This window comes from Silene latifolia, chromosome 7, assembly GCF_048544455.1.
Source record: "Silene latifolia isolate original U9 population chromosome 7, ASM4854445v1, whole genome shotgun sequence".
Lineage (NCBI taxonomy): Eukaryota > Viridiplantae > Streptophyta > Magnoliopsida > Caryophyllales > Caryophyllaceae > Silene > Silene latifolia.
The window spans coordinates 110408220-110430389 of NC_133532.1; the positions used below are offsets into that span (position 1 = coordinate 110408220).

The 22170-nt window shown below is 38.9% G+C and overlaps 4 protein-coding genes across 6 annotated transcripts; 1 reads left to right on the forward strand and 3 right to left on the reverse strand.

Annotated features, from left to right (window-relative positions):
- Positions 1–2252: 2252 nt before the first annotated feature.
- On the reverse strand, positions 2253–4224 carry LOC141592531 (stress-response A/B barrel domain-containing protein UP3-like). The gene is made up of 2 exons (XM_074413243.1): positions 3621–4224; positions 2253–2883 (listed from the first exon to the last, which is right to left on the reverse strand). The coding sequence occupies exons 1-2, from the start codon at positions 3944–3946 to the stop codon at positions 2427–2429; spliced, it is 783 nt and encodes a 260-aa protein (XP_074269344.1). The 5' UTR covers positions 3947–4224; the 3' UTR covers positions 2253–2426.
- A 1036-nt stretch (positions 4225–5260) lies between these two features.
- On the forward strand, positions 5261–8337 carry LOC141592532 (small ribosomal subunit protein uS3x-like). Its single transcript, XM_074413244.1, has 5 exons — positions 5261–5581; positions 6093–6264; positions 7425–7479; positions 7585–7716; positions 7973–8337. Exons 1-5 carry the CDS (start codon positions 5404–5406, stop codon positions 8156–8158), a joined length of 723 nt encoding a protein of 240 aa, XP_074269345.1. The 5' UTR covers positions 5261–5403; the 3' UTR covers positions 8159–8337.
- A 1114-nt stretch (positions 8338–9451) lies between these two features.
- LOC141592533 (mechanosensitive ion channel protein 10-like) lies at positions 9452–13267 on the reverse strand. Its single transcript, XM_074413245.1, has 6 exons — positions 13019–13267; positions 11138–12458; positions 10905–11028; positions 10520–10813; positions 10247–10449; positions 9452–10165 (listed from the first exon to the last, which is right to left on the reverse strand). The coding sequence occupies exons 2-6, from the start codon at positions 12451–12453 to the stop codon at positions 9901–9903; spliced, it is 2202 nt and encodes a 733-aa protein (XP_074269346.1). The 5' UTR covers positions 12454–12458; positions 13019–13267; the 3' UTR covers positions 9452–9900.
- A 1853-nt stretch (positions 13268–15120) lies between these two features.
- On the reverse strand, positions 15121–21175 carry LOC141592534 (uncharacterized). Of its 3 annotated transcripts, none has more exons than XM_074413247.1 (7): positions 20906–21175; positions 19251–19582; positions 17925–18576; positions 17587–17786; positions 17119–17363; positions 16167–17031; positions 15121–15967 (listed from the first exon to the last, which is right to left on the reverse strand). In XM_074413247.1, exons 2-6 carry the CDS (start codon positions 19523–19525, stop codon positions 16235–16237), a joined length of 2169 nt encoding a protein of 722 aa, XP_074269348.1. In that variant the 5' UTR covers positions 19526–19582; positions 20906–21175; the 3' UTR covers positions 15121–15967; positions 16167–16234. The 3 variants fall into 3 exon arrangements, with proteins under 3 accessions (XP_074269348.1, XP_074269349.1, XP_074269347.1); XM_074413248.1 differs by having other exon boundaries at positions 20902–21174; XM_074413246.1 differs by having other exon boundaries at positions 19251–21165.
- Positions 21176–22170: the final 995 nt, after the last annotated feature.

Sequence of the window (22170 nt, forward strand, 5' to 3'; positions counted from 1 at the left end):
CTAACACCGGTCTCCCCGCACCGTGACTCGCAGTCGCTATTGGTGTTGCAAAGAATAGTGTCTACAATTCGAAAAAGAGACATATTCGAATAAGGCACGCTGCAGTTAGACAACTCCAAGACAATGGAGTGATTGCTTTGGACTATGTGAAGTCCGAAAACAATCTTGTTGATCCCTTTACTAAAGGGCTGGCTAGGAGACTAGTCGTTGATACGTCGAGGGGAATGGGGCTTAAGTCCTTAGGTCAAGAGTGAGACTTGACTAGGACTAAAACTTCTATTCCTATGGCGTTGTATGATTCATAGCCTTAATGGTGGTGCTTTTGAGACGCACTTGATGGATCATACACCAGGTTGGACTTAGGTCCTTAATGACTCATGTGAGAAGTGCTATTGAGAAGCACTTGAGTCACCTACGTAGGTGTAACGATCATTAGACTATGAGAAGTCTTCTGAACACATCTATTAGTACCGAGGTAAACGCATAGCTCTTAAAAGAGCGCGTTGCACTTTGGAACGCGGAACGATCTTAATTACGAAGGTATGATATGTGTTGTGGGGGTATCGACCAAGCTCACTAGGAATTCAAATCGCAAGATATTCTCTAATTGTAAGTAAGTTGTTTCCTCATTTCACTAAAGTGTCAATTCAAATCGAAAGATATTGATACCTAAGTATCCAATCCTTCCTTTACCCAGTGTTCTTTTCTTCTGTTTTTTCTCTTAGCCATTAGTGGGGGATTGTTGGAAGTAATGCCTTGAAGAGAAAAGGCAAGGAAATTGGTATGTTGTCCCACATCGATGGGAAACAACCTCTTTCTTCTATTTTTATATACTCCCTCCTTTGTATGGTTAAGAGAATGGACCAAGGTGGGTTTTGTTGTGTTTGTTGGGCCTGTGGGTTTGGGTCCAACACACACACGCGCGCGCTGCCCGGCCGGCCCGCTCGAGCTCGGGCTCGGGTTCGGGTTTGGGTAGAGCACCTGCGGTGCGGGCCAAAGGCCCCCTTTTGTCCTTTCCTTTTTTGTTCGATTCGATTGGCTTGTGCGGTTTTACTCGATCTTTGTGATTTGTTAGTGGGTGCGATTTTCTCTCCCACTTTCGGTCCCTTATCGCTCCGTTTTAGGGAGTTGTTTAGGCTCCTTAACTTGCTCTTATTTTTGCTATAAATAAGAGCCGAATCGTCTCTGGAAAAACACACAAACAATCGTAAACATTACCTCTCTCTCTTCCTCTCTTACAATTTTACGGGTAAAGTATTAATGTCGTTCCAGGTCTTACATTCTTGAGTGGGCGAGTTTGTAAGACGGTAGTAGTGTAATCCTTGGGGACTACCGGTCGATCTTGATCGCCACCACGGTCGTCTTCTGGGAGAAATAGTTTTCAAAGCAGTGGTCCGTCCACGACACTACCTTCTGTTCGGTATTTCTGATCTTTATTGTTACTGTTTCGCTTTTTACAACAACAGGTGACTGTGAGATGAATTGAATTCGTCGCCGCAATAAGGTGGAATTGGGATCTGTTGGTGGTGCGAATGGTGGCTGGTAATACGTATTGGAGGGGAGAATAGGGATCAGCGGTAGTGAATGGTGATGAATGGAGGTTGAAGAAGGAAATGGGTTGTTGGAGAGGTGTTGGCAGGGTTGTGTTTGGTAGCCGCCGAAAGGGTAGTGGGCGGCAGTTGGTGGTTGAGGAAATGTTGAAGAAAGAGAGAAAAGGAGATGTTGAAGGAGGGAAAAGGCTACCTAGTGTAACCGGTTGGAATTTTATGTGAGTTTGTTATGGGAAGTACGAGGGAATAACATGGATTTAATTGGAATAACTGAAAGGATGAGTGTTATTTGCAGGGCATCCATAGGATGGATTATTCCTACAAAATAACCCAAAAAAAAAGGTCAACATATGACTCAAATGGGAAAAAAAAAAAAAAAACTAGGTTAGACTTTTGACAGGATTCCTGTTCTTAGTCCATAGCAGGACTTTTTCGGCAAAACACCATATATGCTGCAGTGATGCATAAGCAAGAGTTGCAACGCCTGCAAATAGTCGGTAAAAGGAGGCAACAAGACAGAATTTGATGTAAACTGTTTTTGAATGAAGAGTTCCAAGTTATAATCATCCATAACTAGTCCGCTAGATTAATGGACATCTTTTGTCTACTTTAATGTCTTAAACAAGTAGAAATCACTGATAATAATTACGAGAAAAGAGACCTCGCATGAGTCGCATCAGACGTGCGAGTGCAACAAGATAATTGAGGATCCATCATGGGAAAGTTTCATTATCTCAAGTTCTCAACTGCTAATACAGTTGCACAAATAAGTGCAGTATGGAAATGTTCCATTCATACAGAATTACAGAGACGCAGCTTATTCATAGAAAACAAATTACAGCTTATTCATCAAAGACTAGCAGACTAACTAGGAAGTTACAGTACAACATAATCGACAACAACAAGGTTATCAACAAAATTCCGCACCTCGCCTTTCTCCTTACTCAACTCCTCATTCTCCCCCACAGCATCCCAGAGATCAAGCTCCTTAACGCCATTGAATACCCCTAATGATGCGAGTGAAAACCCTTTTGCCCTTTCCGGCGAAAAATTCTCACCAAAACTTAACTGCTCAATTCCTTCAACTTTGTCCTTTAACCCACCGAACACCTTAATCACCTTACCTTTTTCTTCGTCTCCTAACCCCTCCTTCAACTTGACTAATTTTAATCTCATTGCAGACCCGGGTTTTACATCCAATGGACCCTGTAGGTCCTCTGCCATCCAATCGATGGCCAGGAGGTCATCACAAATGGGAAGTACACTGCTTCGTACCACAGATAAATGGGTGTTAGAAGCTGAGTAGTTGGCAAGATCCTCCTTTGTTCGGTACCTGAGAGAGTGTGGAAAACCTGAAGATGAGTTGCCCAAGAATGATTTTTGCATTTTGTGTTGACGGATATCTATGACCTTATCAACTAAGGTATTACCATTTTCAAGTCGAGCAATTTACGGATCATTTTGGAGCACAAAAATATTGGGTCAATATATCTTTCGAGTTATATTCAATCCATATAAGCAATCTGTCACCAAATTTGCAATTTGATAGCAGCTCCTAAACACACAACCACCCCTAAAATTGTAGTCCCCCGGTCCTAATCTTTTGTGTAGTTTCGTTCTTGTTATATACTCCCTCAATCCCAATCATTTCTAAGCCTTTGATTAAAATACCAGTGGCAAAGAATAAACACAAATGATTAGACAAATGGAGTATTTTTTACACACAAAAAAAAAAAAACAATTGCAATAAGTCAAAGGCATATCCCATTTATCCCCAATCATTTGTTTACCTTTGATTGGACACAGGAGACGATTAAAATCAATTTATACATACAAAAATAAACAATTGACCGAGACGGAGGGGAATGGAGATATCATCATCATCATATTAATCTAAGAAGCATGGTAATTAAGCACATTGTATAAGCAACATACTTGACTAATCTAAGAAGCAGTAACTAAAACAAATATGCTGACTACGTCTCCGTCAATTGTTTACTTTGACGACTACGGAGAGAGTAATAAAAATAATGAGATAAATAGATAAAGGGTAGTACAGTACAGTAGTACCTGCTGTGGAGCAAGTGAGTAAAGGTAAGTGAGGGAGAAGAATTCCGCAACAGTGGGCCGGCGGTAAGGTGGAGAACCATGTCCATAGATCGAAGCCCATTAAGCCCATCAACCATGGCAGCCAACTGAGTTGAATCCGCAGAGGGCTTGATGTTGAACAAAACCACATGCTCCACCGTCTGAGACGACGACGACGACGACATTCTGATTTGGAACTGTCGGCGCTGGTGGTTCACCTGGCGGAATACAGGGTGGCGGTGAGTGGCGCGGAATATTGCCGGTGGTGCGATAACTAATGGTCGTGCACTTGTACGGATCATCATCATCTTTGTTTGTTTGATTGTTTGTTTGGTTATGGCGTATAGGAAATGTGAATTATTTTGTTGTTTTTTTTTTTTGGTACAAATGGGAGTCGTGAATTATGTGGGTGTAGTATTTAAATGAGTTTTTGGGAAGAGTTGGTGACTTGTTGTAGTCAAAATCTTTGATTGTGTATTTGTGTTGTGTGTAGTCTGTATTTAGTATTTACATGTTTGGAATTTGTATTTGTGCGCAAGTTTTTGAACTCGAGAATGATCACCTTAGAATTTTTGTGAAAGAATTGACTATGTGAAATAAAATGTCGACGAGTTTTAACAATTGGACACGGGACAATAAAATCGGATAGAGAGAATTGTACTCAATGATATAAAAAAAACATGAAATCTTTAAGGAGTCAGCGGGTCACGGTAATTACAAACTTAAGAATTTGTATATTCATTCCCCTTTGACATATACGAATTCATACTAGTTAGTTTCAACAAAAACCAACTGTTTTAGTTTATTTGCTGATAGTTGGAGTCACATGATCGGTTTTATATTCTAACACGCTTCATTCACACGAATGTCCTTTTAGCTTAAAGTGTGGATACAACTGTGGGCCTCATCAATCATCATACCTGGTACTAATATTCTGCTTTAGAAATGAGGGTGGGGATATGAACCCGTGACCTTTTACATTAGCTATGATAACATGTCAAGAAACCATTTTAACCAAAACCTTAAGGAGATGGTTGATGCTTAACTATTATGCTCTAACCTTTGGTCACACTTAGGCGTGTTCACCGTGCAAAATCGGACCGGATAACCACCTACCCCAAGACTGGGGACCACATCGGTTATGAGGGGACCCGACCAGACTGATACTACTTTACAAGGTAAATTGAGTTTTTTTTTTCAACGTGTACCGGACTGGAGACCGCCACCATATTTTTTGGAACTCGGAGACCGGAGCGGTATTTATCTGGTTTGGACTGGACCGACCAATCTGGGTCAGTCCGATTTGCTGATCCGGGCGCTTTTTGTTCACCCCTAGTCACACTGACTCTAATACATAGTTAAAAGACTATCTCAACTAAAAGTTTAAGCATAGTTAGAGTTCCATGATCGGTTTTATATTCACAGAAACCCGTCTCGCAATTGAATATATTATTCTATCCGATTCATTTGTCCACTTATACAAATTTAAAGATCGTAATTTGTCAACGATAAATAACGATTGTCCGATTCGAAGAAAAAGGCCTACGAACTCATGAGCGTACCAGCAACACAAACTCCCCCAAAACCCAAAACCCAAAAATCCAATCAGCCCATCTCACACACACTCTCAAAAAAACCCTACCTACAAATCCCCCTTCAAAAGCTAGGGTTTAGTACATTTTCATTTTTGCCGCACCTTCAACACACAAACACACACTACAACCAGAAACTTTCTGAATCAAATCCTCTTCGGATCTCCAAAACCATGGCGACCCAGATGAGCAAGAAGCGAAAATTCGTCGCTGACGGTGTCTTCTTCGCTGAACTCAACGAAGTTTTCACTCGTGAACTCGCTGAAGATGGTTACTCTGGTGTTGAAGTTAGGGTTACTCCCATGAGAACCGAGATCATCATCCGTGCTACCCGTACCCAGAACGTTCTCGGTACTTTTCTCCCCATTTTACCCCTGCCCTTTTCCATTTTGTGTTCATTTTGATGTGGGTTTTGTTGTTGTTGTTGTGAATTATTTCCCTTTTTACCCCTATCCTTTTGCTCTAGTTTCCATTTTGTCTTGATTTTGATACAGGGTTTTGATGCTGTTATTAATTATTCCCCCTTCTATTCCTATCCTTTTGCCCAAGTTTCCATTTTGTGTTGATTAGATTGTGGGGTTTTGTGATTGTGAATTATTCCCCATTTTACCCCTACCTTTTTTATCTTATTTTCATTTTGTGTCGATTTTGATCTCGGTTTTTGTTGTTAATTGTGATAGTGATTTATTTCCCATTTTACTCCTATCCTGTTGCTGTAGTTTCGATCTGGTGTTGATTTGATGTGGGTTTTTGTTGTTGTAAATTATTGAATTATTCCTCCGTTTGTCCTCACTCTTTTGCTCTAATTTCCATTTGGTGTTGATTTTGATTTGCGTTTTTTTGTTGTTGTTGATGTGAAAAGGTGAGAAGGGAAGGAGGATTAGGGAATTGACATCCATAGTCCAGAAGAGGTTCAGGTTTCCAGAGAATTCAGTTGAGCTGTATGCTGAGAAGGTCAACAACAGGGGACTTTGCGCTATCGCTCAGTGTGAATCTCTTCGTTACAAGCTTCTCGGGGGCCTTGCTGTTAGAAGGTTTATTACTTTTCATTTATTTGGTCTTGATTTGTTCTCGTTTCGATGTATTTTAATTGTTGTGAAGGACTTTCTGTGTTTCATCACTTGATTATCTTTGATCGAGTGCTTTTGTTTTATTTTATATCTTCCAACAGAGATTTTTTATATAATCACTGTATACAGCGTGTACTCAAGTAGTCAAGTTCATTCTGAGGGCTTTTATTCTACCTTATACTTCATTGTTTCCCTATTTTTTTTATTCTAGTTTTGTAGCTAAATTGTGCTATTCTTAGTTATCTAATTGTTTGTTGTCTTTATATGTTTACTCTTACTCCCAAGTTCACTTCTTTTTGAAAAAATTAGTACCATTATCCTTATAAGATTAAGGTTGTTGGTGTCTTTTGGTCTTTTGCATAGCATAGTTTTATAATCTTTTGAAGAGGTACATCTTAAGATATACAGTGTTGTTGTATTTGTAGGTTGTTGGTTAATATGCATCATCCAGTTAATTTTTTTATTCAACAGTTCTATATGTCCATATTGTACATTATTAAAAAAATTGAGTGTGTTCTGCAAGTTTTTTTTAAAAGAATTGTCATCTTTAAAGCAATTTGGTAATCCTGTACCTTTTCTTGTGTCGGAGATGACTATATTCAAGTTCCTCTATGGTACCATCTTCATGAGATGTTTATGTTTTCGTGTGGGTACTGTAACAGGTACATTGTCTGTTCAAATTGTCAATTGTTTTTGCTTTGTGTTTTTCTACATTAGTACTTGTTTGTGTTTCCGCCTCCCTCCTGCATCAGTTTCTATCTTTATGTCATCTACAAAGCAAATTGGTTCTTTGTTATCTTCTTTGTGTCGGAAGATGACCACAACAAAGTATGCTAGACTGGTTCTATACTGATGTCACAAAAAATGTGCTTTTGTAAATCAGGACATTAACATTATACTCCCTCCATTCAACTTTTGTCTTCCCATTTCTCCAATATATGTGAAGTATTTTATTGAAGTGGAAAGATAAAAGTTGAATGGAGCGGAGTAGTTTTTGTTGCTTATTTAGAACCTTCGTTTAGGTGTGCAGTTTCTTTTTTCATTATGTTTGTCTTCTCTCTACGTTTACATTTTATTTCAGTGGGTTCGTTATAACTTCTTTTGTCTGATCATGTTCCTTTCAGGGCATGCTACGGTGTTCTGAGGTTTGTCATGGAGAGTGGAGCTAAGGGCTGTGAGGTTTGTTTCCTTCATTTTAGCCTATTACATTGTCATCAATTAACCCTCTGGTACAACTTTCTCAATCTAAAGTACTCTGGTTCATTGTAATCTTTGTTTGAACAGGTGATCATCAGCGGAAAGTTGAGGGCACAACGTGCTAAGTCCATGAAATTCAAGGATGGCTACATGATCTCATCTGGTCAGCCAGTCAAGGAGTACATTGACTCTGCCACCCGTCATGTCCTGCTTAGACAGGTATAGTTCATTCAAAATTAACTTGTCGTTTTCTCAGTTTGTCCTCGTGTTCCGCCAAGTTCTATATTTTTTCTTTATCCGGCAAAACGTCCAAATGTCTCCACTTGCTCCATTTCATGGACTCTTTTAAAGTTGAAAGAGACGTAAAAAAAGTATCCATACTCCCGCGTTTTGTATCTTTTTCTTAAATCACATTCTTATGGTGTATGTATACAAATTCTTCATGATTTAATTTGTGATTGTACTTTGAACCCAGGGAGTTCTCGGTATTAAAGTGAAGATCATGCTCGACTGGGATCCCAAAGGAAAGACGGGACCTCAGACCCCTCTTCCTGATCTGGTTACAATCCACCCACCAAAGGAGGACGAAGTCTTCAATAGAGATCCAGTTCCCGCTGCTATTATGCCAGAAGCTGAAGTTGTAGAACCCATCGTCGCTTAATTTTCAAGACTTGTCTCTTGTTCCCGTGCTAGTAGAATGTTTATGTGATGTTTTTTGGCAAATGTTTTGTAGTTTCCATGAGATTGAAGGAAACCTTTGTTACTACTTCCGTTCTCATTTGACACCTTATGTTATACAGTACTATGGTTGTGGAATTAATTTCGCCTTTTTCTTGGTAATTACAGTATGGTGTAACAGTACACTCTGTTTGGCACCTTTAGCTCCATTTATCAAAATATTTTGAAGAATTTGAATAATTGACCAGCGGAAGTACTTCACCCTGATATGCCTGGTTGATTAAGTGGTTTATGTACGAGAAAGTGTCTGTGCCGGAAGAGTTGACTTGACTGGGTTACATTGGGGTTGTTACCGTCCAAGATTTGTCACCCCATGCCTTTTACTCTGCTTGTGAATTAAAATTGCTCGACCTAAACACACTGTAAAATGTGGAATGTGCATGTTAATTGATATCTTTTCTAGGATAATCCAGGATTGAATTTCGAAATTCGTGATCATTTTTTGCATTTTGCTTTGAAAGTACACCCTTTTCTCTTCAACCTAGATAGAAACTGAACCACATGATGATGAATATAAGGCGAAGGTGAGGGTAAATGACTGGCTATGTGTCACGGTCCGGGACTTTTGAGCCGGAATGTGGTGCGCACCCTTGTCTAACACACGACAAGAATGCAAGCGAGAGCGTCAAGCACTAGTGAAGGATCACTAGTGCATTCGTAATCGGTCTCGGTCGGCGTGTGTCGGGAATCCTAGTCACGATTATCAAGTTCGGCACACGAAAGCAATAAAAGTAAGTAATATGATTATTGAAAGCAAGCAACAAGCAATAACAAGCTCTCATAGAGGCAAATTTGATAGTTTGGTCATGGTAGCAGGATACATTGATTGCGTAGAATAGCGATATGTTTTCTAAACGTCTAAAAACATATCTTAAACTAAAAACGAGACTCTAAGATTCGAGACGCAGGAAGTAGTGTACTAAATGAAACTAAAAACAGAAATGAAAATACATAAGTACAAATAAGAAATCTAAGGGTTCGAAGTGGAAGGACCGTGCGCGCAATTTTTAGGGATTGTGCACTACACCTGCGACTCATTACACTATGTCACCAAGAGCAAACTCTCGCTTTGCCAACAAACGATCATAATTTATCCTTGAAACGGGAAGATGAATTTTTTCAGAATGGTGTTCCTACATTAGCACATGTATGATGTACGTGATGAACTAGACTTTGTAATATCAATCTGGATTCAAATATTGTTACACAAGACGGATTGAAACTTGAATTAACTCCAATTGAATGACCCAAATATCACACAGTCTAAACAGACCTGATCCTATTGCGTGCGTTTGACCCAAATTTGCTGTAGCCAATGGCTGACCGACTCGAACAATGACTGAATAGCCTATTACAACAACCCGGAGTTAACTAACTAATTTGGAATCACAACCATGTTCTATGTACCTTAAAAATGACAACCCTCCCAAAAACAACAATCTAAAATTGACAGCCCAAAATGACTCGATATTAGATTCCCAGAATATACAGACCTTGAAATAACTTGACCAAAAGTATGCCAAACCTACGAAATGACCTAACTCACTCCAAGTGTCGATGCCCATATTTGATCCAAATAACCCGTTTGTCAGGTGTAGGCTAGCCACGAGGACCTTTCTAGTCAAGTTCCCGAATCCATGTTGCCACAAATTTACTGAATGATACCTATGAAACAGATGTTGATGCAGGGGACCCGACATAGGAGACATGGACGGGTTGTGGTACGAGATAATACTTGATTTCCAAATCTTCGAGGATTTTCTTTAGTTCCATGACTAAATCAGACCTTCTGATACCTCTGTCCCCAGCATTCTGGAAGTTGATAGTATGGTTTACATAGACAGCCATCGGCATCTTGTTCATGTTCACAATGTCTTTCACTTGCACACTGTGACCTGGTCGCCAGTGTTGGGGTTTGCTTTCAATGTACCTGCGTTTTTCAAACCGAGTTTGTGAGCCTAAGAAAGAACCCAAAGAGACAAGGAATGAGAGGGCGAAAGAGATAACTTACTCCTTGATTCTAGCCTTCAAAACAGAAATGGTCTCAGCTGTAGTCGAGAAGTCAACAGAAAACTCAACAGCATCGCTCATTTCAGGGCTCCGGTAGAAGTTGCTGATGGGTTTAGTTGACAGAACTGAATTCGGATAGAAGATCTTCTCATTATCATATCTTAAGAACACGGTTGTCAAGATATTCATCTCTTCAACGATCATCTGTCACAAACCATACTCGATTAGTGGAATGAGTGAGTTACGGACTGGTAATACTATGTTTGGGATATACCTGCACGCCATCAATCACACAACGGTCCCCTACATCGAATGGATGCATGATGAAGACGAAGATGATAGCCTCGAAAACAGTCTTGACTGTATTGCCAAACATAAACGCCACAAGCAGTAGCTGAGACGTAATGAAGACGAGTATCTTAGTTGTCAGAAACCCCATCATCAGATTCCATACAATTACATCAATTATCAGAATCACCCCTGAAGCTATGTTATTCAACTGTTTGACTGCTGTTTTTGTGTCATTCAGAGAATGAGCTAGCGACTTCCGCTCCAAATAAGCATTAACCTGCAATCACAGATTTAAAGTTATACGAGGTGGTATTCACTAATTCACACATAACTTCAAATCCCGTCATTAGTCAAGATGAATGTCTTACCACCCATTTCCTTAAAGCTGATTTCTTGATCTTTCCTGTTTCAGTAGCACCCTCGAATGATGGTAAAATCTCGTGCAACTTATCTAATCTTAAGAATCGTAACAGATCTTCATCGTCAATGTACCTATTTCCATACAAATGAAAAGAAACAATTACGACTCAAAAACTTTCTATGAGTCTGTCTTATGATAAAACCGTCTTATATAAGAATATACAGGTAATGAATGTCTTACTTGTGACCAGGTTTCGCAACATTCTTGAAAATCTTATCAGCAGCAGCTTTCGCTTCCCATTCATTAGTAATCTCCCTATTTTCCTCGCTATTCTCATCGTCTTCAGCATCATCAAGGTTATTAGAGATAGTCATCAACTTTGTTCTCCTAATCACATTAACTAACCCTTTCATAGTCCAAGCCGAAACTTGCGCCTGGTTAATTTTCTGAAGCTTCTCCACATTAATCACATCTTCCTTCATCCCTTTACCTTTCGCAATTCTCTCAAAGCTCAACTCATTTTTCGACTTCTCCAATGATTCTTCCATCTCCACTAACGGCGGCCCAGAGAGTGTCTGAAGCACATACTGATGAAGTATCGATTCTTGGATTCGGTCAAAAAATCTCTTAACATGGAAAGACAGTGCTACTGTCTTAATTAACAGAGTTTTCACAAGCCATATTCCTGCACCAACTAGAATACCGGCAATTGACAGTGTAATGTAATGTAAAATTTGATTAGCCTTGTGTGATCTCTCGATTCCTCGACTGCTGTTAAATAACAGAATCCAGGCTAGAAGAATAAAAACCAACCACAGAAAAACCTGTACACTTCTCTTTAGCCCGAATATGAAGTACAGAACTTTCTTCTTCAGCAGGAAGTTTCTTTCCACTATGCAAACCAGGATGCTTATAACCCATTTTGAAACTAATCGGCCCGAGATAACTACTAGAACTAAGATGCACCATTTCCAAAGGGATATACTCCATAAGGAGACTTCTTCCAAGCGGCGAACAGTTAAGCTACAAACTAGTAGCCCGGTTAGGGTTAAGAGTATTATCCATTCCATTGAAGCCAAGACTTTCAATTTTTGAAGCGAACTTTTCTTAGAATGAAGATTAATTGACTTGTAGAGATCATCATCGTCTTCTTCATCTTCTCCTCCTACGAGAGGTGTCAGTGGGGGAATCAATGGAATGGCTTTTGGAGTACTGACACTGACTCTAGGAGACACCTTTGGAGAATTTCTAAGGGTTTCGCGGAATGATACATTAGGAGGATATGGTGGCTCTACTAAGCGCGATTTGGATTTTGAGAAGGAGGGTGTAGAGAGGGAAGACCGCCTTTGTATGAGCTCATTTGGGATCTTCGGAGGTCTTTGTGGGGTTGAAACTTTCCCTTGCTCTTCAATGCCATACCCTTCTTGTGATGTGCTTACATGACTTGGACTATTTATTCCTTGATTACTTGATTGAGCTATCATTCTAGTTGCAGCTATTGATAATACAACATCATTTGTTGCATTGTCGACGTAGGAGCCTGTTACATCCGCCATCAAATCTTCAAAGTACAACGATAAACAAACAACACAGTTAGTACCACCACCACCACCAACAACAACAACAACAACAACAACATTATCCTAGTGCTTCAATGACTCCCGCAACAAATTAGATATTAATTTTATTTTTCATGAAAAATTCTATTAAAACTGTCATTTTTAAAGTACCCATTTACATCATATCGAGAAACACATACAACAATAATACTGAAATAGACAATCCAATACAAATCACTATCGAAGATAGTGAGGGGGTCCAAACGCATTCAACTTCACCCATATATCTATATATAGTCAAATCAAATCTCGTAAAATTTACATAAACACAAACGGAAGAAAATCGTATTATGAGAGGTTCTGAACAATCGCTATCAACGAGTTCAACAACAACAACAACAACAACAAAAATAATGATGACTCAACAGATATCGCCATAGAAATTTTTGGAAGGTCTACTCAAATCACGCTACTACGACAGTTGACTCTAAATAGTTGATCATCCAAAGGATAGAAGAAATCAAATAAGGTCGACTAAAAGAAGAAAAAGTCGAAAATGTACCATGAATAATATGTCTGAGATCATGCAGGGAATTGAAGAGTTGCTGAATTCGGGACGAAAACAGCTACTGTTTACTACTCATTATTTGACGTTGAATAGATAGATGCATACAATCATAAGTTGGTTAAGTTTGAAGTAGTTGTCAAAAACATGGTGGCCTTATTATAGACATCATCACTTGGAGTTGGCTTAGCTGCCATACCAAGTGGGAGGGACATGGTCAAATTATGACCTATTTCTTTAAGCAATAAGCTCATCTTTTGGTGTATAATTTTATATTCTGACATGTTGATCTTGTGTTCTATATCCATTATTGCGTATCCTCAACATCATAGCCTGTCATCATCATATATAGGTTGTTAAGGGGTCAAGTCGGAATACAAGTAACCACCATTTTCAGCCTTTTTTCGTTTAAGTTTTAAACGGTTTCAGGCGATGATTCATGTCAGCTAACCCCAAATCATTTTGGAACTAAGGCTTTGATGTTGTTATTGTTGTACTGCTTTGTGGTTATAGAAACCTTTGATTCAGTTGAAACAACCCCTACCAATAGATCTAAGTGGATAGGTCGGAAAACAAAGATTTGATACCTTGTTTTTTTTTTTTTTTTTTTAAATCTTAAGAAACTTACCGAAAAAAATAGACGGATAAGCGATACAATTGGCTATGTTTAGTGATCGGGTCAACTTCGAATCTTGTGTTCGGGTGTTTGGCCGGATCAATTCGACGAGGTCTACTTATGTTACATAACTTTGACATTGATTTTTTTTAATGGCAATTTGCAGATAGCGGAATGTCAATGCCTCTCCAGGTTGCCTATAATTTCAAAAGATTTTTTTTGCACAACTACGATGGTGTGAAATCACAATCATACATAGAGCTGACAAAAGTTGACCCGACCTGCCCGAAACCCGACCCGATACAACCCAAAAATTGGGTGAACCAAAATCGAACTGACCCGACCCGAACCAACCCGATAACAACCTTATTTTTCCAACCCGAACCCGACCTGAACCGACCAGACACGTGACTCGATATTTTCTCAACCCAATTATGAACTAGCTTAATGCGAGTAATAGTTTAAATAACATCAAATTAACATTCATCTTAATTATTTTCACTTAAAACTATAATAAATACACCTTACCATTATTTAACATAAAAAAAACCATCTAAAATTAAATATATAAGATCAAATATATGTTGATAACCTGACCCGCTAATGACCCATCCCGACTTACCACCCGTTGATGACTCGACCCGACCCGAAGATGACCCAACATGAACCAAACCGACCCAAACCCGCCACTGACCTGGCATAAACCGAACCCGATATAATACGACCCGCTTTGACCCGACTCATAACCGATCCGAGTGACCCAATTGCCACCTAATTCATACATAACAAAGCAAGCAGCTAAAAGAAACTAAAATTAAGTTGAACATTAGATAAGAAGTCACTATCAGGCTTGTATAATTGTTGAATTGCACAATATTTACCCTTTATTAGTGCAAGCATGGAATGCATGTTCTCTACTAAAATATTGCTGAGTTTTTGGATAACGATCGACGAAAGTCGTCCAAATAAGAAAAAAAATACAGGATAGTATCGCGTATATTTCTTCACAAATTCTTGTTTGTGACGGCACATATCCGTCACTCTTGAGTAACGGAAACCATTTTACCTCACAAAGTACCCACTTTTTCTTTCTCTGCAACACTATTCATATGATCCCCTTTCTCCACTAACCCATTTTGTTACCATTTTATCTCACAAAATATCCGCCACAAATGGTAACCCGTCACAAGGGAGACCAATTGATATTTCTTTTACCCAAAAGAGTACGCGGCAGTTGGTCTTTCCCATATACAATTGCACAGCTAGATATGTACCGTCGAACTATCACTGCCTATCAGCGACGACTTTAACATTCTGGGAGGGTTTTAATATCTAACTTTATTCGAATTTAAATTAGACATGAATATAACAAGGTTATCGAATTGAATCCAAACAAACTCCGTCTTATCTTAAATCATCCAAAATCTTTCTCCAAAAAAAAAACACAACTGCTTCAGCGCTAAAGTCTTCAAATACGATCTGATTCAGAACCAGATTAACCTTAATCATAAACAATGTTGAATCGATGACAGAGGACTAATGATGAGCAGACACCCAGACTCCAATTACCATAAAGAGTCTAAGACCCAACAGAAGTTACAGAACAGTTAACAATAAATTGATCCCTTATTGTTAAAATGTTTGACTAATCTGCAGGCTGCACCAGTTAAATCAAAGAGAGCAATTTATTACTGAAAACCTAGAATCAATGAAGAACCTTTAATCTACAATGTATTTACATTTCCTAATTTAGACGACAATAGAAAGGAAATAATCATCCATATTCGGACAAAAAGGATTATAGATGAAAACAGACCTATTGGCTCAAAACAAATGTAAATGCAGATTATCCTAAACTCTATAAGCAGGGAAGGCGGACAAAATGTACATGGAGAGTGGGCGACAGGTGTTGACACATACTCAGCAGTTGTTACTCAGACTCGGTGTAAATATCTTGAGAGAGTTTGCCGTAGTGTCAGACTCGGAAGGAATCTCATGTTTCTGGCTTAAAATGAAGTGTCGAAGTGTCATACCCGGGTATACGGTGTTGAGTGTCGAGCAGCATAAGCGAGGTAATATATAGCTCGCCATGATGAATGTCTTCATTTACTCTTCCGCCGAAAATGAGAACCAACTCTGTCTGACATCCCCCTTCCCCCATCTGATAGCCTGACATGAATAGCTTGCATATCAATCAAATTGGTGTCTCAAGCAAAGATAACGATTGAACTTGAAGTGCCGAACTGAACATTCAGTACTCGCTACATCCCATTTATGTTGTCTTCACTTCCTTTTTGCTCCACTCTAAAATAATTGATCCATTTCTACACCTATGAAAAAAATGAACTAATCATATTATCCCTGGTCATATAACATAACGATAAGAATAATGTAGTAACTATACAATGTAAATTGTTTAAAGCAAGGGATAATAATTACGGAGTACATTACATCATTACAAACTGAATATGACCTCTAGTCAAATGGGGACAATAAGTGCAATGGAGGGAGTATCAAAGTTCATCGTACCTTCAAGGCTTCACATAGCTGGACCGTAAACAGGGCATCAAAGCAGACACTAACACCTCCTGCACGTTTCAGCGTACTCTTGACAGTCTTTTTCGTTTCCTGCGATTCTTGCGTTGGACCGGAATGTCACTTCCATTCATAGATGTTGAAGGAAGAGCCAGAGTCTTTGATGGTTTTCCGACAGAAGTTCGGGGTTTCCTGGAAACCCATTTCAGAGGAAATTTATCCACAACAGTGCCCAGATCTTTTGCATCAGATATTTCCACCAGCCTCTGAACTTGATCCAGTATCAGACTGGTCCACGCTTTTGCCTTGTCCAATTCAATAGAATCATCCATGGGGTTTCTCAGTAAAGTAGTCAATAGTTCTTTGAATGAATGTGAGGAAATAGAACCTAGACAACCCTTTCGTTCCTGGCACATCATATTGACTTTAATTACATGTTTGCAAAGGTTTCCTTGTAGAAACCAGGCACAATCACAGAAAGCAAATTCCGATCCAGGGTTCCAAACTGTGTGTGATACATTGTTGTCCCTTAGACTCTGGATAGTGGCAAACAAGTGAGTGTTTTCCGGAAAGTAAACAGCACTATCCGGGATTTGCAATGCACGGTGCCATGATGTCGAAGATATGTATGTTTCCTTCACATTTTCAAAAGTGTCATGCTCATCAGCATAGCGGTCCAACCAGTAACTTGAATGAAGCTCGGCAGTTAATTTATGGACTAACCAATCAACTCTTTTAAAAGCACCTAGGTGAGCATCATCATATAGTTTGCTCTTTAATTTGACATGATAGGCTTCAATGGCACCAGAAGCTTCCTGACTCGCAACCGGAATGCTCCGCATTATCGACAGCCACATCTCTGACAAAATCAAGCATTAATGTCAGTTCAAGACAAAAATGTAGCTTATCCGAGCAGAAATGAGAAGAAAAAGAGTCAAGTAGTGACCAATTTTGGGAAACCAGTAATCCTTGAAATACTGCATGAAGGATGTCTGATCACTAAAATCTTGCATGAACGTCTCAATTGCAGCCACGGAATCAACCCCATTCCAAATGCTGGAAATAATATCACCCAAACGTTTAAACATTTCCCTCCGAACTTCCATTTCAGTACATTTTTTCACAATATTCTTGAGCCATGCTCTACGAACACGCCAAAGAGAGAATAAGACAGGGCAGGAGAGAACATCCCTGTAAAATGAGTATAAGGATTGTCAAAGTTTATACCCGAAATGATGAGATATACAGTTCACCTCAAGGAAGTATAGAGATTCAGATGCCTGATGAACTCAAAAGAGTGGTGATGCTCATGACACGGCGTAAAAACCAATAAACATCAAGGTCGCTCTTTTGAATCCCTTTACTTTAATAAATAAATAAATAAAAACAAAGATGTATAGTATGAGTGTAGTGCCTTATGGGTTCCAACTCTGACGCTGCATTGTCTACCACAAAACCACTGATCTTCCATCCAGTATCCACAGTGTGAACTCGATCAAATAGAGCTTTCATCCACTTTGTAACATCAGCCTTTGCAGAGCTACGAGTAATGACCCAAGCAACAGGTAGCGCGTGATGTCTTGAATCAAATGCAAGAATTGTGCACAAGGGATACTGAAAACCAGTAATACTGTAAATAAAAACCTAACAGAAGCATAACCAGCAATCTCTGCATTCAAAATTATGAAGAAGAAGTATAAAACACAAGATGCAAAGAAAGCTTCAGTGGCAGAGAAATAGCTATCATCTTACCCTAAGCTTCTTTATTCCGAAAGTAGAATCTGCTGCTATGATACTGCCATTCCCAAAACGCGTCAATTGTTGCATTTGCCACTCCGTTTGGATTCCCAGAACAAACGGGTCATCTTCAGATGAATCCTGATAAAAGAAAACAGACTTTTTGTTGCGCTCAACCCAAAGCCGGACACTAGCTCGGTCATCCAGGTCCAATTCATGAGTGGATCGTTTAATTATCAGTCCTAACTTTTGAACATACTGGGAGGCCAGCTTATTAACTTTGGCATCTGAGTGGCAGTAACGTTGAATTCCTTCAAGATGTTTCTGTACCACATTTTCTTCGGGAATGCCAAGGTATATCATTGACATTGTCTGCTGTTGAATATCGTTCCCAATGTATGGAATATTCTTAGCAGCTGGACCAATTGCATTTCTGTCAAGGACGCCATGGCAAGGCAACCCGGACTTATTTACATGACGTCTATCATTATAGATGATGAGAGCAAGTGAAGGCCTTGCATACAAACGCTTCACCACAAAGTGGCACTGACAACCTCTCATAGACTGCGGTCTAGCGACACGATTTCGTGTATTTAGACGATATCGTCGGCTCGGTAAGATATCACCATCTTCTCCATAGTTTTCAGGTCCAAATGAGCACCAATATCTGCATTTAGAAAGGAGAAGTAATACACCAATTCAGACACATATGAGCAAAGCCACAACCAGGGAAGAAATGTTCTAGATCTCCTGTTTTAAAATTTTGTTCTCTGTAATCTTTTTACCATATTTGTCCAAGCCCAAGTTAGGAGCTGCTGGACGCTTAAGAAAAATAATATTCGTATGAGATGCTAACCAACATGTTTATAAGACAGAAAGAGCAATTTCCAAAATCACGACAATAACCTTGACACCCTTGCAATAGTCAGAGAACAGGTTCGGTAATTTCCGTACAAAAAAAAGTTGCACAAGCTACTCACAATCCTTGTACTAAAAAAAAATGGTGTTCTTTGCTTTTAGGTTAACGAGTCGACTCATGGCTATAGTTGTCCAATATGAGTATATCAGTATAAAACACTGCATTTATCACGAGCTAATAATTGGAAATGCTACAGGCCTACAGCAAAGAATCATGCAGAAGCACGAGAACAAAACATCAGTTACCTACTTACCTGCATCTCACAAAAGATATGACACACAAGATCATTGTCAATAAAAATTATTAACCAACGCAAGGCCCAGTGAAGTATAGTAAAGACGTAAAGCATCTACTTTGCTTGCCAAGTCAGGATTTGAAATAAAAAAAGGCACAATCTTGTCAGTATGTAAAATTGTACTTACTGTCGATACTCCAGATATTCATCATCTTTGTAGTCCTTTAAGGTACCCAAGACACGTTTTCTCCCTCTTTCAATATGAAATTGAGTAGGGAATTCCAAATTGGAACACTCTCCAAGAATAAAATCATCAACCCGAACATAGGGAATTTTGGCAACATCATCTTGGTGCTCACCAGTGCCATACTTGGTCCATTTCAGATCAGAAGATGAAAAATCTCCTTCAGGTGGATTTTGCACAGGGATATCATCAACAGATTCAACGATTACCATTGCCATAACAGCAGGATGAAGGAAAATGGGGTGCTTCTGAAGCACGTCAACTAAAACCACCTTCTGGAAATCATCAACAAACATATGGAAGTAAATGACACTAATGATTGAGAGACACACAGGGGCTACCATCCAAATCCACTCATATTCCATCAATCAATGAATGCAACACGTCAAGGCTAATTTGGTCGTGGCCAGGCCCGGTTCTGAGTGTCGTCTAGAGGGGCGGCGGCCTAGGGCCCAAGCTAGAAAGGGGCCTATTGTTTAGAGTTTTAAAATAATAATAGTGGTAGGAAAAGAAAAAAAATCTAATTTAGTAAAAACGAAGCAATGCTTTTCTAATTTCTCACCCTGACTCTCTACCCTCCTTTTTTTTTCTAAGACCCAAATTTCCAACTCTTTTCTTCTTTAATTGGAAATTTAGAATTAAAAAACTCATCTTCTAATTCCTAAGCAACGTTTTCTTAATTTCAATGGCCCAAGATATAAGATATATGATCACTGATTAACTGATTTAGTCGATCATAACCTTAAAGCTTTGATTGAGATGGTCTTCAAATGTGGTAGGGTGAGGCTCTTGATAAAAGTTAACGCCTTAATTAAGAGTTAATCTTCTTCCACTACCACCACCCTTAATCCACCTTACACAACCCCAAGAACTGCAGCAAACCCACTAATAATGTTTTGCCGCAACTCCTTTGGTCAACCACCGCCAAAATTATTGGCCACCAGCCTCTTGGCCAAATTACCACCAAAATTGCATTATCTCACTACTAAAATTCACCACCACTCCTTTGGTCACTTTAAAATTCGCCACAACCCCTCATGGTAGATATTATTTTTAAGCGAAAGCAAAGAAACCACTTGCCCAAAACCCGGCATGGCTCATCCCAAAATCCACAAAGCCTCTTCCGCTACACGAAAGAATTGCATTATACCCACTCCAAATTATGACACTATCCTTCTCTCACTACCAATTTCGGCCACCATCTTCTTATTCTTCTACTGGATTTACCCCAAAAGAATAAGAGGACAATTATCTAGAGTAATTAATGCATTTTTTTGTAATTGGAAAGGTATACGCAAAAATAAAATTCAAACACCACTGATTTCACTTGCATTAACTAGCACATGTACATTATCCCTGAAAATCAAATAAGCAAAGTTTAAAGCACTCATTCATTAACTAGCACACTCTTGGACAAATCATCATCAGTAAAATCAGATGAAACATATGAAATTAAGAGCAAATTAATATCAATTGAATAGCAAATTAATACAGTACTAATTTAAGGGCAAATTCGTTTGAATAGCAAATTTGTATGAGATTCAATTCAAATAAGCATATGAAATTAAAAACAATAAAAAGATTAAAATCATACTTACTAAATAATTGATGGATTTATCCTTCTTGCTGGTCGTCGTCTTCGCCGGTCACTATCGTCGTCGGCTGCCGTTTAATCTCAGTTTATGGTTTAGAGGTGCGTTTAGGGTTAGAGCCTAGAGGTGGGTTTTGGGCTCAAGGAGAGAATTGGGATTGTTTAGGGTTTAAGAAGCAGAAGAGAAATAAGGCGCGGTAGAAGTGAGAGAGAAAGAACAGGGTATGGAAGAAAGATGGAAGAAAGGCACGAGGTTTAAACCTTGACACGTTGTTTTAGGGTTTTTCACCCCTTTTTTTCATTTTATTTAAGGATTTTATTTAAGTTTATTTAATAGGGATAATTAATCATATGTATTACCTTATGCTTTGTCGTGAATGAAGAAGATAAAGGGTGGAGTTGGTGAAGTTTAAGGGTGGTCTAGTAGGTTTATTTATGGCGAATTGGCGCGTGCGGAGGTGTGAGGAGTTGCGCTGGTGGTCGGAGGGAGTCAACGTCGAGGAGTGACCGCAAGAGGAGTGGTTGTCGGAGGTAGGACCGTCGACGGAGGAGTAATGAACGGAGATAGAAGAGATGAATTGGTTTTTTTGGAATTAAGGTAATAATTAAGGTGTTTTAACCCTTAAAAACATAAGGGTGACATGTTGTTCAGGTTATCTGTCGCTTAAAGTGTTATTGGAAGGTATGTTGTATAAGATGGATTAAATTGGAATTACTTATAGGATGGAGTAATTAAGTAGGTCACCCATATCATAGATTATTCATATGAAATAACCCTTACTCCCTCCGTCCCGGTCAATTGTTGTGCTTTAGTTTTGACACAAAGACCAAGGAAAGAGGAAGCGGCCAATTAGTAAATGACAAGTGGAACAAATTGAGTATGAGTGATCAAATTGCTCATCAACTTCATTCTTAAAATAGAAAGGACAACAATTGATTGAGACACCCTAAAATAAAAAAGGATAACAAATGACAGGGACAGAGGGAGTATTTTTATCCAATTTTTTTTTTTTTTACGAAAATTTCACGTGATACCTTTGAATTTTGTCATTTTGCACGTAGTATCCAATTTTTTTAAGTTTGTGCACATATTATGATACTACCTTTGAGATTTGATTTTTAAGTACAACGTGCCCTTTTATCGTTTTTAAAATCTTTAATTGAACATAAATTGTAGACCAGAAATCAGAATTAGCCGATTCTTTTTCCGGAAAATTCACGTGGTAACTTTAGAACTTTCTCACTTTGTACATTGTACCCAGTATTTCAAGT